Genomic DNA, 18136 nt, shown 5'->3' on the forward strand with positions numbered 1-18136 from the left:
AACATTAAAAATTTTTTTGAAACACACCAGAACACTCTGCTCCTCTTATAAGGGCTGTCCTCAGGAGAAACTAATTAACAAGAGCCTAATCAATCTACTAACCTGGGGAAGAAAATACTCAAATCTAGTCCCCTCTAGCTATCCTGTCCCACCTGAGGGGGGAAAACTAAAGAGAAACATTTATGAAGTTCAGTCCAGAGAGAGGCTCCCTAAAAATTTGAGACCTAATCACAGAACTATAGAACACTTCCCCTCCCTCCACACCTTACCACCATGTTATAAGAGGCCTATTGACAGCGATTATTTTTACTCAGTACACAATGTCTGGCTAACAAAAAAAAAAAAAAAATTACAAAGCATACCAAAAGGCAAAAAACACAATATGAAGAGACAGAGCAAGCATCAGAACCAGACACGGCACAGATATTGACATTAATTGAGGATTAAAACAACTATGATTGGGGTGCCTGGGTGGCTCAGTCAGTTAAGTGTCTGGCTTTACCTAAAGTTATAATCTCATGCTTCATGAGTTTGAGCCCCACATCAGGCTCTCTGCTGTCAGCACAGAACTCACTTCAGATCCTCTGCCTCCCTCTCTACCTCTCTTTCTCTCTCTCTCTCAAAAATAAATAAATATTAGGGTCACCTGGGTGGCTCAGTCAGTTGAGCATGCGACTTCAGCTCAGTCCATGATCTCACAGTTTGTGAGTTCGAGCCCCACATTGGACTCTGTGCTGACAGCTCAGAGCCTGGAGCCTGCTTCACATTCTGTGTCTCCCTCTCTTTCTGTTTTTTCCCTGCTTATGCTCTGTCTCTCTCTCTCTCTTTCTCAAAACTAAATAAACATTAATAAATAAATAAATGAATAAATAAATATTAAATAAATAAATAAATGAAACACCTATGATGAATATGCTAAGGGAATAAAGTAGACAATATTCAAGAACAAATGCTGAATAGCCAAAGCAATCTTGAAAAAGAAAATCAAAGCAGGAGGCATCACAATCCCAGTCTTCAGGATATATTACAAAGCTGTAATCATCAAGACAGCATGGTATGGGCACAAGAACAGACACTCAGATCAATGGAACAGAATAGAGAACCAGAAATAGACCCACAAACACATGGCCAACACATTTTTGACAAAGCAGGAAAGAATAGTCAATGGAATAAAGACAGTCTCTTCAGCAAGTGGTCCTGGGAAAACTGGACAGTGACATGCAGAAAAATGAACCTGGATCACTTTCTCACACCATACACAAAAATAAGCTCAAAATGGATGAAAGATCTAAACATAAGACAGGAAGCCATAAGAATCTTCATGAAGAAAGCATGTAGAAACCTCTTTGACCTTGGCCACAGCAACTTCTTAATCAACATGTCTCCAGAGGCAAGGGAAACAAAAGCAAAGATGAACTATCGGGACCTCATCAAAATAAGAAGTTTCTGCACAGCAAAGGAAACAATCAGAAAAACTAAAAGGCAACTAAAAGGCCAATGGAATGGGAGAAGATATTTGCAAATGACATATCAGATAAAGATATCCAAAATCTATAAAGAACTTATCAAACTCAACACCCATAAAACAAATAATCAATCCAGTGAAGAAATGAGCTAAAGAATGAACAGACATTTCTCCAAAGAAGACATCAAGATGGCCAACAGACAGATGAAATGATGCTCAATGTCACTCATCATCAGGGAAATACAAATCAAAACCACAATGAGATACCATTTCACACCCATCAGAATGGCTAATATTAATAGCTCAGGCAACAACAGACGTTGACAAGGAAGTGGAGAAAGAGGATCTCTTTCCCACTGCTGGTGGGAATGCAAACCAGTGCAGCCACTCTGGGAAACAGTATGGAGGTTCCTCAAAAAACTAAAAATAGAACTACCCTACAACCCAGCAATTACACTACTAGGTATTTATCCAAGGGATACAGGTGTGCTGTTTCAAAGGGGCACATGCACTCCAATGTTTGTAGCAACACTATCAACAATAGCCAAAGTACGGAAAGAACCCAAATGTCCATTGATGGATGAATGGATAAAGAAGATGTGGTATATATATATATATATATATATATATATATATATATAGGTATTACAGTGGAGTATACAGTGGAGTATTACTCAGCAATCAAAAAGAATGAAATCTTGCCATTTGCAACTTCGTGGATAGAACTAGGGGGTATTATGCTAAATGAAAGAAGTCAACCTGAGAAGCCTACATACTGTATGATTCCACCTTCAACATTCTGGAAAAGGCAGAACTGTGGAGACAATAAAAAGATCAGTGGTGGCCAACGCGGGGGCAGTTATGAATAGGCAGGGCACAGAGGAATTTTAGGACAGTGAAAATACGCTGCATGATGTACTGATAGATATACATCATTATACATTTGTCTAAACCCATAGAAAACAACACCAAGAGTAAACCCCAAGAGGACACTGTGGACTTTGGGTGATTATGATGTACAAATGTAGACTGATCCTCAGCAAATGATGCACCTGGTGAGCGATGTTGATAATGGGGAAAGCTATGCATGTGTCGGGGAGAAGGGATATGGGAGCTCTCTGAATCTTCCTCTCAATTGTAAATCTAAAACTACTCCAAAAAACAGTCGTTTTAAAAAAGCTACTAAAGTTAATTCTATGGCAACAAAAATTATAAGAAAATAGTGGTGATTAATTTTATGTGTGGTTATTTCAATCTGGATGGGCCTCAGTCAGTTGAAAGTCCTGAAAAGCAAAACTGAGATTTCCCTGAGGAAGACAAAATTCTACCTGAACATGAAGCATCAACCCCTGTCCAAGAATGTCCAGGCTGCCGGCCTGCTCTACACACCTCAGACCCGCTAGCTCCCACAAGTACATGAGGCAAATCCTTCAAACAAATCTCTCTTCTGTCTCCTCCTACTTGGGTTTCTCTGGAAGACCCTGAATGTCGTTAACCTCGACCATAGAATATTTCAAAGTTGGTAGTGGGCTCACCTCGAAGGATTCTATAGGGCCTCAAAGAAGGATATTCATAGATGATAATCTTTGGAAAAACTCCTTTTTCAGCGACTGTGAAGTAAGTTTTATCAGGATGAACCTATAAAAAGTAAAATCTCAGTTAAATAGTAAAAGGAAGATTTTCTTATAAATAGTCCTATTAATGCAGTATCTGTGAGGTTATCATTTGTTAGGATCCACTCCAACAGAAAACTAAAAAAATGGGCATCTGTTACATACCTGGTAATGGATGAGATTTGAACTGAAGCCAATGGGAATATTCATTTTAAGTTTTGCTTTTGTTAATAGAGTCATCTCTATGTCTACAATTATCTTAATTGCCATCAGAAGGGCCACAACAGTGGTTCTCAATCATCTGAGTGTGCCAAAACTTCTGGGAGGGCTCATGAAGGCACAGAGGGTAAGCCCTACCACCGGAGTGCCTGACTCAGCACTTGAGGGCCCGGCCCCCAAAATGTGCATGTACATCTCTAACAAGTTCCAGGTGACGCTGATGTCACCAGCTTGGGGACCACTCTTTGAGAACAACCAAGTTAGATGAGTTGTTTACTCTGCATAAATAAATCAACCCAAATTTTTGTACAGAAAAACTCATATTTCCAGAGTAGGTTACATCTCGGTTTTAAAAATTTCACCTTGGACAAATTTACCACAAATGGATATAAACTTACTAAAAGTAAGAAAGTTACAATATTTCTAAGCCAGATGCAGAGGAAAAAACAGTAAATATTTGTGGATAAACTATTTGTTTAGCATTTCAAATGACAGCCATATGAATTGTGTAGACGTGTATATTTATTCCTGTTATTTTTGCTCATTGGTAAACCAATGTGCAGGAAGGGCAAATGGATGGCCGAAAAACAAAAATAGGTTGTTATGAAAATAAACTATGTAAGACATATATTGTGCTTTATAAAACTCTATTTTCAGGGGTGCCTGGTGGCTCAGTCAGTTAAGTATTCATCTCTTGGTTTAGGCTCAGGTCATAATCTCATGTGAGTTCAAACCCTGCTTTGGGCTCTATTCTGACAGTGAGGATACTGCTTGGGATTCTCTCTGCCTCTCCCCTGCTCACACTGTCTGTCCCTCTCAAAATAAATAAATACATTTTAAAAGAATCCTATTTTCAGTTACCATATTGCAACCCCTGATTTTATACCTATGGACCAGGAGCTTTCCTTAGAGGATATAGATTGCACTCAACGTTCCGGTACCCACGATAACATTGTAGCTCTTGTCGTTCTCTCCACATATGGGGCCAAAAGATCTATAATAAGCTGTCTTCCTACTGACAAGTGGTATTTTATTCTTCCATTCAAGTAAACACCCATCACTTCATCTTGAAACAAGGCTTGGGTTTATAGGATGGACACTCAGTAAGAGAGTAACGCTGAAAACACCAATATTTATTGGGTGTTTATTAGATGCCAGACACTGTTTAAGTTTTATATGAATTAATCCCCTTAAATTTTACATCAACCTTGTGAGTTCAGATACCATTATCATTCCCATCTTACCGATGCAAAATAAGCACAGAGAAGCTAAGTAACTTGAAGTCATACAGCTGACAAATATGAGAGGTAGGATTCAAGCCACATGTTAGAGCCAAGAAGAAAGTGGGGCTAAAAAAACAGTAGCTACTGGGGCACCTGCGTGGCTCAGTTGGTTAAGATTCCAACTCTTGATTTCAACTCAGATCATAATCTCACAGTTCATGAATTCAAGCCTCATGTCAGACTCTGCACTGGCAGCATAGAGCCTGCTTGAGATTCTCCGTCTCCCTCTAGGCCCCTCCCCCACTCACTCTTTCTCAAAAATAAACATTATAAAAACAAATCTTTAATAAAAAACAGTTGCTCCCAAGAACTTAGGGGGAAGTGGGTAAGATATTCATCTTTCTAGATGCCTATTTATGGGAGAATATTGTGTAGGATATGTAGTCACAGAAATCTGAATGGGAATGCAGGCAAATCTTTTGCCCTCTAGGTCTTGCCTATAGTAAGTGAAAAAGTTTCAACCCTTTCAGATCAGAAGCTCTGTGAGGTTGAATTAGGTGTTTTATTTTTAGTGGAGACCTGGAACTAATAAGTCATTTACTTTATACTCAACATATAGATTCACCCTATCTTTTCTGACAATTGATATGTCCCCAGAACACATTTCTCACAGATTTCCCCCTGCATTGCACGATCGCTTCTCATCTACAATGGATAACTGTTTGAGAAAAAATGAACCAAAAAGGCCAGTTGAGGAAAGGCCCCACCACTGTCCAGGTGCCGACAGCCCCAGCACATGCCAAGAAAAGTCCATGTGGACATACAACCGCCCAGAGTCCAGGCAGATGAGGATTAGGATTAACATTCTTGACCACAATACACCTCTAACTACTGACCTTGGGCCAAATTGTTGCAGAACAAAAGAGAAACTTCAAAACTATTGGCCATAAAGTGACAAAATAAGTTGTAGTTACCTGTTTCTCAGTACTCTGCAGATGATGTGGACCTCAGGGCTCACAATACCTCAGTCCCTTGACTGACTTCCCTCCACAGAACCTGCGACCCTCACGCTGGGCTTGTGTTTTTGTACACAGCTGGTGCCACAGTATCATGTACTTTTATGCATCTAGTTGTTTGGTGTTACACTTTTTGATAGGAGTCCTGTCTCTTTAGATGCATTTTGAATTCTTTGAATTCATAGAGGTCATGAATGCTTCTTCATTTAAATTCTTGCACATTCTTAGTGCTAATAATAAATTCTTGCTAAGGACAAGGACTTTACCATGTATACCCATGATGTATACATAGATGATCAAGAAAGGAATAAGAGAGACTATCCTCTCTTCCATCTCACCATTTCCTGTTTCCCTAGCCAATGTAAGTTCTATTTGTGGATCACTGATTTTCCTTACCTTCTTGATTCCTGTCTACGGCCATACTACCCTGAATGCGCCCGATCTCGTCTTATCTCGGAAGCTAAGCAGGGTCGGTCGGGCCTAGTTAGTACTTGGGAGACCTTCTCCATTCCTATTCATGTCCCTGCTTCACTTCTCAGAGCAAGAATCCACCACACCTCTCCACTCACCTCTACTTCTAATTTAAATTACCCACCAGAAAATCTACCCTACCATCTAATCTACTCAAGAGCATTTCCCGCTACTCCCTGCTAGCTTAGCACAGTCTCCCTGTTGGAGCTACATCAGTCTTTCTGCCAGAAGCCTTCCACCTCCGCTGGGTGGGGTGATGTCACCCTTGCACCTTCTAGGTCTATTGGCTGCTCACACCTGACAGGCAGGGCAACAGCAGGGCAGCCTTCTATTTAGTTCATGATCCTTCTAAAAACCCTTTGTACATCTGCTATGGAAGTGTGACTTGTCTGAGCCCCAAATTCTGCATATTTCTCTTCCTTTCTGTGTCTCAAACAGCCTCATCTGAACAGGTGCCCCTCTCATGACTCTAAAGATACCAAGATGTGCTTCTCAGGCTGTTATTAGTGAGAGCAGATCTAGGGACTTCTAGGGGTCATCTACTTTTAAGTATCACAGAGTAAAAAGTAAAAGGTCATCAAAATAAAGCTCAATCATGGGCCAATTGCTATTGAGAGGTCAGATAAGAAACAGTAAGAAAGGAGGGTGCCTGGGTGGCTCAGTCAGTTAAGCGTCTGACTTCAGTTTAGGCCATGATTTCATGGTTCATGAGTTCAAGCCCCATGTCAGGCTTTGTGCTGACAGCTCAGAGCCTGGAACCTGCTTCAGATTCTGTGTCTCCCTTCTTTCCCTGCCCCTCCACTGCTCATGCTCTGTCTGTCTCGCTCTCTCTCAAAAGTGAATAAAGTTTAAAAAAAATAAAAATAAAAAGGAAACAGAAAGGTATTCTTCAGATTTGGCTACTCGTGGCCATTGGTCATTTTAGTAAGGGCAAGTTCAGTGCAGTGGTAGGGAAAAAGATAGCAGAAGCTTGGGTTTGAAGGGAAGATCAAAAGTCAGGGATGAGAATGCATGGTTAGAGAGGAGCCTTTTAAGGTGAGGACGAGTTGATGTAGTGTGCTTTAATGCTGAGGCTGAAAACCCTAAGGAAGTAGAGGCTGAAGACACAAGAAAGAAGGTGACTGAGAGAGACAGGCCGCTGAAGCGGAAGGAAGGGACAGCCTCCAAATCACATACAAGTCCTTTTGTCAACTGCTCAAAATTATTGAACGTACAATCTATACTTGATCTCTTAATGTTCAATAATATACTTATATCTTATCTGGCATTTATCTCTAGGATTTGAATTATTTGTGCTATTTATTTGAGTATTTTTGCAGAATAGCAATATAGCATTCAATGTGAAAAAACTACATGACTGTGGGAAGCCAGTTAACCTCTATTAGTCCTAGTTTCCATATCTGCAAAATAAGTATTGATAAAATGATAACATTAACATAATAGATGATACCGCACAGAGATAATGGCAATGAATGGAGTGATTGCAACTGTTGAATTGAAAATGCCTTAGAACTGCATCTCCTGCAATCCTGTAATACTGCCCATAATATTGACACCTAACAGCCTGGCTGGCCCACAGAAGAAACAAACAAAAGGATGGATCTTTTCCCCAAAGTCACTAACAGCCTACCCCAATAACACCAATTCCGCTACCACTACTACTTTGCAGGTAGATCTGTTCCTTGGTTTTCAAATTCAAAAGGACCAGCTGGTTCCCAGCTATGTACATCATGGTGCTGCTGTCCAGAAGTTTTAGGTTGGCCCGCTTTCCAGAGTCATAACCAAAGGAATGACTGAGAGAAAATTGTTAAGGAAAAGAAGTGACACAACATAACCATCCTAGAGACAAGAAAAGTAGTGAAATTAATATATTCTTAAAATCTGTGCCCTTAGATAAAGGTTCATTGTTGAAGTAGTTGCATTTTGCTTTGAAATTCAGTTTTTTATTTATCACTAATGCAACTTTGTTTTCAAATTAGGTGAAAACCCTCATACTATGATTTAGTTAATATTTTAATTTTCCTAGGGAAATCCTGAAAGCAGATTAATTTTATAAAAGCAAAAGTATCAAATAGGCCTCTTATGTTGAAAGACAAGCTGTTTAAAATTCTGACATGTTTGTGAAATTCTGACACATCAGTGACCATGACTACTATCATAAACTTACATAAATATAATTGAAAATTAATTCATATGAACAAATTATGAAGTGGACTAAATAACATATGGTATATAAGTATATATAATAAATGTGCTAACATTTCCTTTCTGAGTCCATTAACATGTGTAGGTATATATAATGTGTGTGTGTGTGCATATTAATGCTACACAGTAAATCTGCACTCGTTCAGAATAAAAGTTAAAATAATCTAAGGTTTTACAAAACATCTTTTAAATGTACATTGTTACTACATTCAAGTTCAAATTAATATAACCCAAGATATAAATGTAATAAGTTAAACGAGATTAATCTATCAAAACATTGTAGTTTGCAAAAAAACATATTACATAGTATACCTTAAGTAGATAGATTCTTATTTTCTAAAAATTCACTGTTGAATATAAAAGCTAAAGGATCACTGTAGAAATCTTTATTTCTTGAGCCCTTGTTTAAAAAATAAATTTTGATTTTAGAACATTATTTTTGTCTGTAAGTGAATATTTTTAGATAAACTACACAGAATTATTAACAAGAATATATAGAATGTAAAAAAAACAGAAATTTTAGTTAATGCAATTTGAATTGTGAAGTATACACAAACTATAACCAACTATACATAACCCTACCTATCTCACTGCCTAAGAGTTAAACTGAAAAAGAAAGAGAATATTTCAAGGCTTTTTATCTGTTCAAGAAAAAGGGATTTTTATCAACTCACTAAAAACACAAACACCTAAAACTGAATCTTGTATAGAAATGCAGGGGCTTCTGGGTGGCTCAGTTGGTTAAGCAGCTCACTCACGGCTTCAGTGCGAGTCATGATCTCACAGTTTCGTGGGTTCGAGCCACATGTTGGGCTCTGCACTGGCAGTGCAGAGCCTGCTTGGGATTCTCTCTCTCCCCTCTCTCTGCCCCTCCCCTGCTCATGCTGTCCCCATCTCTCTCAAAATAAATAAACTTAAAAAATTTAAAAAATAAACGCAAATGAACATGTGATCCAAAGACCTCCATGAAGCTATTCAGACCTCATGGAAACGATCTGATGCCTCCTTATAAATAAAGAGTGGGCTCCACAGGCTCCTCATCTTCCTGGTATGAGCAAAAAGTCTCCCCTACCTTCCTTTTCCCTTTCTCCAAACTGCTGTTCTCCGCTTTGCTCCTCTCCTTCCCCTTCTCCCAGTGCCAGAGTGACACTCGGAGGGCTAACAGTGTGTCAGTAACCATGAGAGTAGAAGTGGGCTACCATCTCTTCACTGCCTTGGGTGACAGTTGGGGATCAGAGGTGAGGTCACTTATCTGCTGTTATCATCTCTAATTTCGGGGTGGGGTAGGACTCCCATTTACTTGCTACTGCTGTGATCCCTTTCACATGCAGAATGGGTGAGATTGTAACTTCCCAAATTCTCCCTCTCCAAATCACAACCTGCTTCTTCTCACAGCTCATCTCTACTCAGAATCCTAGTGCAGTGCCTTGAGCCTATGAGGCATTCAACAAGTATTTCGTGGATGCATTAATTAATTAATGTAGAACTAGAGTCTGATCCTTCCCCTTTAGCCCCAGATGACAGCGGTTCCCCTGACCAGAGCTTCCAAGATGTTAAATTGTGTTCTGCTATGCCTTCAACTCCTTTCTGCTTTATCCCATCCCGTTTTCTGGCTTGCGTTTTCTTAACTTCCTATCTGAGGCTCAGAGCCTTTGCTGTTTGTTTATGAGCATCTAGGACCCTCACTTTAAAATCACATATAAATACATCTTGTATAAATTGTGCTATGGTTTAGGTGATATTTAATAAATGACACATTTCTTGATTTATAACACACCGAACTTTAAAACTGAAGTTGACTCGATATAATTAATAAAGTATAAAAGGGTGTGTAGGGGATACATGACTATTGAATTCTCCTTGGGGCTTCTTACAAGAAATAAAGATCATATTTATTTCAACACTGGAGAGTAGAATTGTCTAATACGAGACGTTCCAGAGAGGCAGTTTTTGACTCAAGGCCAGGAAGAGCGGATAATGTGAGCAATACAGAATTTGTGACTTCCTTGGTTTTGAAAGTGTTCATAAAAAGTCTATAACAGATACAGCCACTCATCCAGCATAAGTAGAGGTAATTCATATATCGAGTCAAAAGTCAAGGTTACTCTGACTCTGTTATGTGGAATCATCTCTCTCTAACACAGAGATCCCTGTATCCTGGAGCAGCAAGTCTCCAGTGTTGGAGGCTGTGAAAGGACAACACAATCAGAAGTACTTGGTAAACTTTTTCAGACTACATGTGCCCAAGCCCTTCTCCACACAGAAATCATGCAGTAGGTCCAGGAAAGTTATCAGAGCCTATGTATTTCCAGAAAATCTTCCGGGTGACTCTGAGAAATCACTTCATTTGAAACAAACAGGCTAGAAGGAAGGCAACAGCATAACTTCTATCAGCAACTTGTCCAAAGATTACATATACAATGAAATCCTCAACAAAGAAATCTCCAGGTTATAAGATTCAAAGTGAATTAGTTCTAGTTACATCTGGGATTGAAACAGAACCTATAATAACATGATCTATTTTTATATACAAAGCAAAACTGAGTCAGTAAGTACACCACCCTCCTCTTTAGGCACACTTTTATAAGACGCCAGTAGGCCATGAGGTCATCTGAGGGTAGGCATACTAAATACTAAATAAACTGCTAGCCAAGAGCGTTAATGGAAATATTTTTCCAACTATCCACCTTACAAACCTAACACCTTACAGTGACAGCAAACCCTAAATCTCCTGGTTAATCATCCCCACCTTTACAATTCTTCGTGGATTCTTATTCTCCAGGCCAATTAAAATGTGTTATTTTGTGCCCTAGTCCCTCAGGGTTGTTTTCTCTGATACTCATCTGATAAATAAGCATCAGTGTTTTAAGAAATCAATGAGTTTAACTTGGTAGGCACTGAGAAAAGGACGCCAGGCTGGTAGAGGACATAAACAAGGATAAGAGGCCTTCTGGTCTCCTTTACATCATGTCTTATAAGAAAGGCCAGAAAAGTATCATTTCTCTTTATGGTTATTTAGCATCAACAAAAGGTTAGTTTAAATCAAGGTCCCGTATTTCTACCTCAACTTCTCTAAAAGCCAAGGTTCTTAGAATTACCTAAGACAGGGATCGGCAAACTTTTTCCGTAAAGAGCCAGATAGCAAATATTCTAGGCTTTGTGGACCAGGTGGCATCTGTTGTAACTACTTAATTCTGCCCTTGTAGTGTGATGGCAGCCACAGATAAAATGGGAATTGCTGTGTTCCAATAAAACTTTATTTAGGGAAACAAACCAGAGGCCAAATTTGGTCCATGGGTATAGTTTGCCGACCCCTAGCCTAAGAAGCTGAAATCCAAAAATTATACACATGTAACTGGAGTGGATACAAAAGTGTGAGAAGATCCAGTGGTATGTTCGAATCCGGGGTCACAAACGGCATCGAAATAAGCTCTGCATATTCGTAGAAGAAGCTCTCTGATAGTTTCTTCTTAACTTCCTCCTCTGCCCCCTCTGAGACTGGAGCTGGGGTTTCCATATACCGAGATTCTAAAAAATGAAAATACTTTAACTAACAAGAGCATCTGGCGAGTCCTAACACTGGATTTCACAAAGACAGGAGGAATATACCTAGCCCACAATACTCTAGCATTAAGTACTACTACTGGCCTGAACATGGATGCCACCCGCCAGTGAGCACGGCAAGAGGAGCCAACGTGCCTCCATGCTTGGGAGGAAGAGAAATCAACAAAGGGTGAGTGCTGAGCTCTGGTCATGGTTTCACCAACTCAACGAGCAACTTCCAGTCGGTTCCAAGGGAGAGTTATAATTCACTAATCTGGGGTAGAGCACTTCTTAGATCACCCTGCTCCCCAGAAAACCAAGTCTGAGAGTTCTATATGTGATCCTCAGAAATGTGATCTACAACTCCAGAGCTGCTACCCTATTAGAATATGTTCCATGCTTTTCCTTTTATCACCACAACACATCCTGCACATTTTTTATTGCTATGGATTTATAACTGTTCAACTTAGGGAATTTGTCTCTAAAACAGTGACAATTACTGATAGGAAACTAATAATACTTACCTCCAATGCTCTCCACATAGTCATCTTGAAATGAACTTGAACTTTCTTCCAAATGTTCCACAGAAGAATAACCATCCCCTAAACATGATTCTCTCCCTTCGGTAAATGTTTCTTCTGTGGCATCTTCTAAGAATCTGTTATCCTCTTTCATGGCAGCTATTAAAAGTAACTTGTTTTAATAATTTCTAAATTCTAAATTCAACATTTCCTTATTTCCAAAGTAGCTAATATTTTCTGATCACAACAGAAGTAAATTAAAAATAAACTATGATAAGATCTGGAAAACCTACAAATATTTGGGAATCAAACATTTAAAAATAATATATAGATCAAGGAGAAATCAACAAAGAAATTTAAAAGTATTTCAAACAAAATGATAATTAAAATATAACATATCAAAATTTGTGGGATGCACCTACAGCAATGGTTAGAGGGAAATTTATAGTTTTTGTACATATATAAGAAAAGTCAAATCTCAGATCTCAAGAATCTAGAAAAAGCAAAAAAAGAAAATAGAAAGAAGTAATAAAAACAATAAAAATAAAAGCAAGAATCAATTAAATAGAAGGCAAGCAAACAATAGAGAATATTAGCAAAACCAAAATCATTCATTTGCCAAATGGAGAAACTTCACCTCTTGTTGAGTTCGGGAAGGGTCTCCTTGAGTCTCTCCACTTAATGGAAAACCAGGAAACTGGTTCATTCTGAATGAGAATTCCACAGGGTAAGAAGTTGCTCATATTTTAGCAAGCCTGAGAACGAGGTCAGGTCTCCAGGCAAAAGGAAAAAAAAAGTGTGGATTGGAGGAGTTATCAGGTCAAACCAGAAGAGAAACCTCTTCTCACGGCACCAAGAAAAGGGTTTCAGGACACCAGCAAATTACTTCATGTTATCATTTGGGATGCTAAGAACCATAATATATGAACTAATTTATGAGCTGAGTACAGGGTCAGGTCTCACTTGACAGGCATCCCCTATAAGGATCTGACATAGAAAGGGAGATCCTGGGGCTCCTGGGTGGCTCTGTCAGTTGAGTGTCTGACTTTGGCTCAGGTCATGATCTCACAGTTCATGGGTTGGAGCCCTGTGTCAGGCTCTGGGCTGAGCTCTTGCTCAGAGCCTGGAGCCTGCTTCAGATTCTGTGTCTCCTTCTCTCTCTGCCCCTCCCCCACTCACACTCTGTCTTACTCTGTCTCTCAAAAATAAATAAATATAAAAAAAGAATTAAAGGGGCACCTGGCTGGCTCAGTTGGTTGAGCATCCGATTTCGGCTCATAATCTCACAGTTCATGGGTTCGAGCCCCCCATTGGGCTCTGTGCTGGCAGCTCAGAGCCTGGAGCCTGCTTCTGATTCTGTGTGTCCATCTCTCTCTCTGCCCTTCCCCTGCTCATGATCTCTCTCTCTCTCTCTCAAAAATAAATGTTAAAAAATTTGTAAAAAAAACAAAAAAAGAAGAAGAAGAAGAAGAAGTAAGAAAGAAAGGGAGATCCTGAGGCCATGCTAGACAAAGGGTCATTATCATTAAATCCAGGAAAATGCTGCAAAGGACTGGACACCAAAAGGTAGATAATCCTGTGTCAGAAATTAGGGAGTGGAGAAAAGTGGAAATGGAAAATCGAGAAGCAAACTAACATTTTTGAAGAGAGCGATATAACCATGTTGTTTAGAAAGATAACTCTAGTGGTGATACGGAGAGAGACTTGAACAGAAAGCCTTGAGTCCAAGCAACAGGAGATAAACACCTCAAATACAAAATGTTATGGAGAAATTATGGATTTACCAGATGTGTCTTAGATACATTGAAATAGTTTAATGTCAATTTTGTGAATGAATTGATTTCCCCAGGACCTGGTCTCCTTTAGGTGAATAATCAAAATTATATTTCTGAAACTATATTTAGGATTAGAACTATAAAAGTCGAGACTCCACTATGACACCTAACACAAGCCATCTTTTAAAAATTCTTTTAAGCCTAAATGTCCATCACCTGATGAGTGGATCAAGAAGATGTGGTATATATACAATGGAGTACCACATGGCAATGAGAAAGAATGAAATCTGGCCATTTGTAGGAAAGTGGATGGACCTCGAGGGTGTCATGCTAAGCGAAATGAGTCAGGCGGAGAAGGACAGATACCATATGTTTGCACTCATAAGTCTAACAGGAGAACAGGAGTAACCTAATGGAGGACCAGGGGAGGGGAAGAAGGAAGGAGAGTTGGGGAGAGAGAAGAACGCAAAACTTGAGAGACTATTGAATACTGAAAATGAACTGAGGGCTGAAGGGGAAGGGGGAGGGGGGAAAGACGTGGTGGTGATGGAGGAGGGCACTTGTGGGGAAGAGCCACTGGGTGTTGTATGGAAACCAATTTGACAATAAACTAATTTTTAAAAATTAAAAAAAAATCCAATCATAAAAATAAACAAATAAATAATTCAAAAAATTCTTTTACATAATTCCTCACATTTTATTCTATTTTTTCTTTATTTTTTTTCTCTTTCTTTTTTTTTGGAATAATTGACATACAATATTACTTTAGTTTCAGGTGTAGAACAAAGTGATTCAGCAATTTTATATGTTATGCTCATCACAAGTATAGCTACCGTCTGTGACCATACAATGCTATTACAGTATCGTTGACTGTATTTCTTATACTATGCCTTTTGTGACTTATTCCTGTGACTTATTCATTCCATAACTGAAAGCCTGTATCTCCCACTCCCCTTCACCCATTTTGCCCATTCCCCACTCCCTTCTCTTCTGGCAACCATCAGTTTGTTCTCAATATTTATAGGTCTGATTCTGCTTTTTATTTATTCACTTACTTTTTGGCTTCACAACGGACTTTACTGGGAAAACGTAGTGCTAAAATCATTCAAATTCATAAAATTTAAATGACATTAAATTATAGCTTGTAGCTATAGTAAATCACAGATCACCTTATTATTCTTTTTGTTTATTCATTTGCCTTTTTAGATTTCACGTATAAATGAAATCATATGATCTTTGTTTTTCTCTAACTTATTTCATTTGGCATTATACCTCGTAGGTTCATCTATATTGTTGCAAATGGCAGGATTGTATTGTTTTATGATTGAGTAATAGTCCGTTGTGTGTGTGTGTGTATCACTTTTTTATCTATTCCTCTATCAATGGATACTTAGGTTGCTTCCATATCTTGGATATTGTAAATGATGCTGCAGTAAACATAGACATGCATAGATCTTTTCAAATTAATATGTTTGTTTTCTTTGGGTAAATACCCAGTAGTGGAATTATTAGATTATACAGTATTTCAATTTTTAATAGTTTGGGAATTTCCATAGTGGTTTGCACAGTAGCTATACCAATTTATATTTCTACCAACAGTACACAAGGATTCTTTTTTCTCCACATCCTTGCCAACACTTGTTGTTTCTTATCTTTTTGATTCCAGCCATTCTGACAGGTGTGAAGAGATATCTCACTGTGTTTTTGATTTGCATTTTCCTGATGATGAGTGATGTTGAGCATCTTTTCATGTATCTGTTGGCTATCTGTATGTGTTCTTTGGAAAAAATACTGAGGTCTTCAGGTTGTTCTGGGTTTTTTGGTGTTGAGTTGTATAAGTTCTTTATATATTTCAGAAATTAACCCTTTATTGGATATATTCATTTGCAAATATATTCTCCCATTCAGTGGGTTGCCTTTTGATTTTCTTGATGGTGTCCTTTGCTGTGCAAAAGCTTTTTATTTTGATATAGTCCCAATAGTTTATTTTTGCTTTTGTTTCCCCTGCCTTAGAAGACATATCTAGAAAAACGTTGCCATGGCCAATGTTAAAGAAATTAGTGCCTATATTTTATTCTGGGAGTTTTATGGTTTCAGGTCTCACAGATAGGTCTTTAATCCATTTTGAGTTCATTTTGTGTGTGGTATAAGAAAGCGGTATAGTTTCATTCTTTTGCATGTAGCTGTCCAGTTTTCCTGGCACCATTTGTTAAAAAGACTGTGTTTTCCCCATTGTCTATTCTTGCTTCCCTTATCATAGATTAATTGTCCATATAAGCATGGATTTATAGCTGGTCTCTCTATTCTGTACCATTAATCTATGTGTTTATTTTGGTGGCAGTAACATACTGTTTTGATTACTGTAGTATATTTGTACTGAACTGGTGATACCCCCCAGCTCTCTTCTTTCTCAAGATTAATTTGGCTATTCAAGGTCTTTTGTGATTCTGTACAAATTTTAGTTGTTTTTTTTTTTTTTGGTTCTAGTTCTGTGAAAAATGCTGTTGGTGTTTTGATTGCAATTGCATTGAAACTGTAAATTGCTTTGGATAATATGGACATTTGAGCAATATTAATTCTTTCAATCCATGAGTCTGGAATATCTTTCCTTTTGTTGAAGTTTTCTTCAATTTCTTTCATCAGTGATTTATGTTATCAGAGTACAGGTCTTTTACCTTCTTGATTAAGTTTATTCTAGGTATTTTATTCTTTTTCGTTTAATTGTAAATGGGATTGTTTTCTTAATTTCTCTTTCTGGTATTTGTTATTAGTGTATGGAAACACAACTGATTTCTGGGTATTAATTTTTCATCCTGCAACTTTACTGAACTCATTTTTTATTTCTAAAACTTTTTTTGTGAAACCTTTAGGGCTTTCTATGTATAGTATCATGTTATCTGCAAATAGTGACCCTTTGAGTTCTTCTTTACCAATATGGATGTCTTTTCTTTCTTTTTCTTGTGTAATTGGTGTGGCTGGGAGATCCAGTACTATGTTGAATAAAAGAGTCAAGAGTAGACATTCTCATTCTGTTCCAGCTCTTGCAGGAAAAACTCTGTTTTTCACCATTGAATATGATGTTAGCTGCACGTTTTTTCATATGTGGCCTTTATTATGTTGAGGTATGTTCTCTCTAAACCCAGTTTGCTGAGAGATTTTATCATAAAATGATGTTGAATTTTGGATGTCAAATGCTTTTTCCACATCTATTAAGGTATTCATATGATTTTTATATTTCACTTTGTTAATACGATACACATTAATTGATTTGAAAATATTGAATCATCCTTACATCCTGAGAATAAATCCCACTTAATCATGGTGAATGATTCTTTTAGTGTATTACTGAATGTGGTTTGCTAACACTTTACTGAGGATGTTTGCATCTAGTTTCATCAGGGATATTGGCCTGTAGTTTTCTTCTTTTGTAATGTCTTTGGTTTTGGTATCAGGGTATTTCTGTTCTATTTGCAGTGTATGACATTCTTCTACACAATCTACTCAATTTAATCCTCAAACAACTCACAAGTATCATCTTAATGGGTGAGAAAATTGAGGTTCAAAGAGGTAAAATAATTTATTTCAGATCAAAGGTCTCTAAGTAGTAGACCCAGGCCTCAAACCTAAAGTCCGGCTCTCTCTACTACACTGTATTAGAAAAGTTCAGTAAAGACTGTAGAGCTCACAGGAGAGAGCAAGACCAGATTTGGAGAGGTCTTTATCAACATAGAGATAATAGTAACTTCGATGTGCCAGGAACTAAAGATTAAATGGTTAAAACACCATCTCTGCTCTTAAAGAACTTAGAATTTAGCAACAGAATGAAACAAGTAAACCATTTCTGTTGTACAAACTTACTCTTAAAAAATGGTTTGAGCTAGATTTAATAAAAACCCAAGTGTATATTATAATCTTTACTTACATCTTGATGCAGATTTAGAGGAGCTCTGAAACTGCTTTTTATCACTCTTTGATCCATCTGATTTCCCCCTATCGGTGTCCTCATCATTTGGTTCCTCCATTTCCTCTGTAAGCACAAAAGTGAGACAGAGAAAGGGACACAGCTGTGAAATAAAAGTTATTTA

General features: G+C 38.1%; 1 protein-coding gene across 1 annotated transcript in view; it reads right to left on the reverse strand.

Annotated features, from left to right (window-relative positions):
• CFAP44 (cilia and flagella associated protein 44) overlaps window positions 1-18136 on the reverse strand; it is a 143861-nt gene that overhangs the window by 118980 nt on the left and 6745 nt on the right. The window contains exons 2-6 of the mRNA XM_029939323.1: window positions 17974-18078; window positions 12280-12435; window positions 11581-11740; window positions 7638-7800; window positions 3001-3103 (exon numbers count right to left, since the gene is read on the reverse strand). Of these exons, the coding sequence (XP_029795183.1) occupies window positions 3001-3103; window positions 7638-7800; window positions 11581-11740; window positions 12280-12435; window positions 17974-18073 (682 nt within the window). The 5' untranslated portion in view covers window positions 18074-18078. The remainder of the gene's footprint in view (window positions 1-3000; window positions 3104-7637; window positions 7801-11580; window positions 11741-12279; window positions 12436-17973; window positions 18079-18136) is intronic.

The sequence above is a fragment of the Suricata suricatta genome, chromosome 5, assembly GCF_006229205.1.
Source record: "Suricata suricatta isolate VVHF042 chromosome 5, meerkat_22Aug2017_6uvM2_HiC, whole genome shotgun sequence".
In the NCBI taxonomy this organism is placed as follows: Eukaryota; Metazoa; Chordata; class Mammalia; order Carnivora; family Herpestidae; genus Suricata; species Suricata suricatta.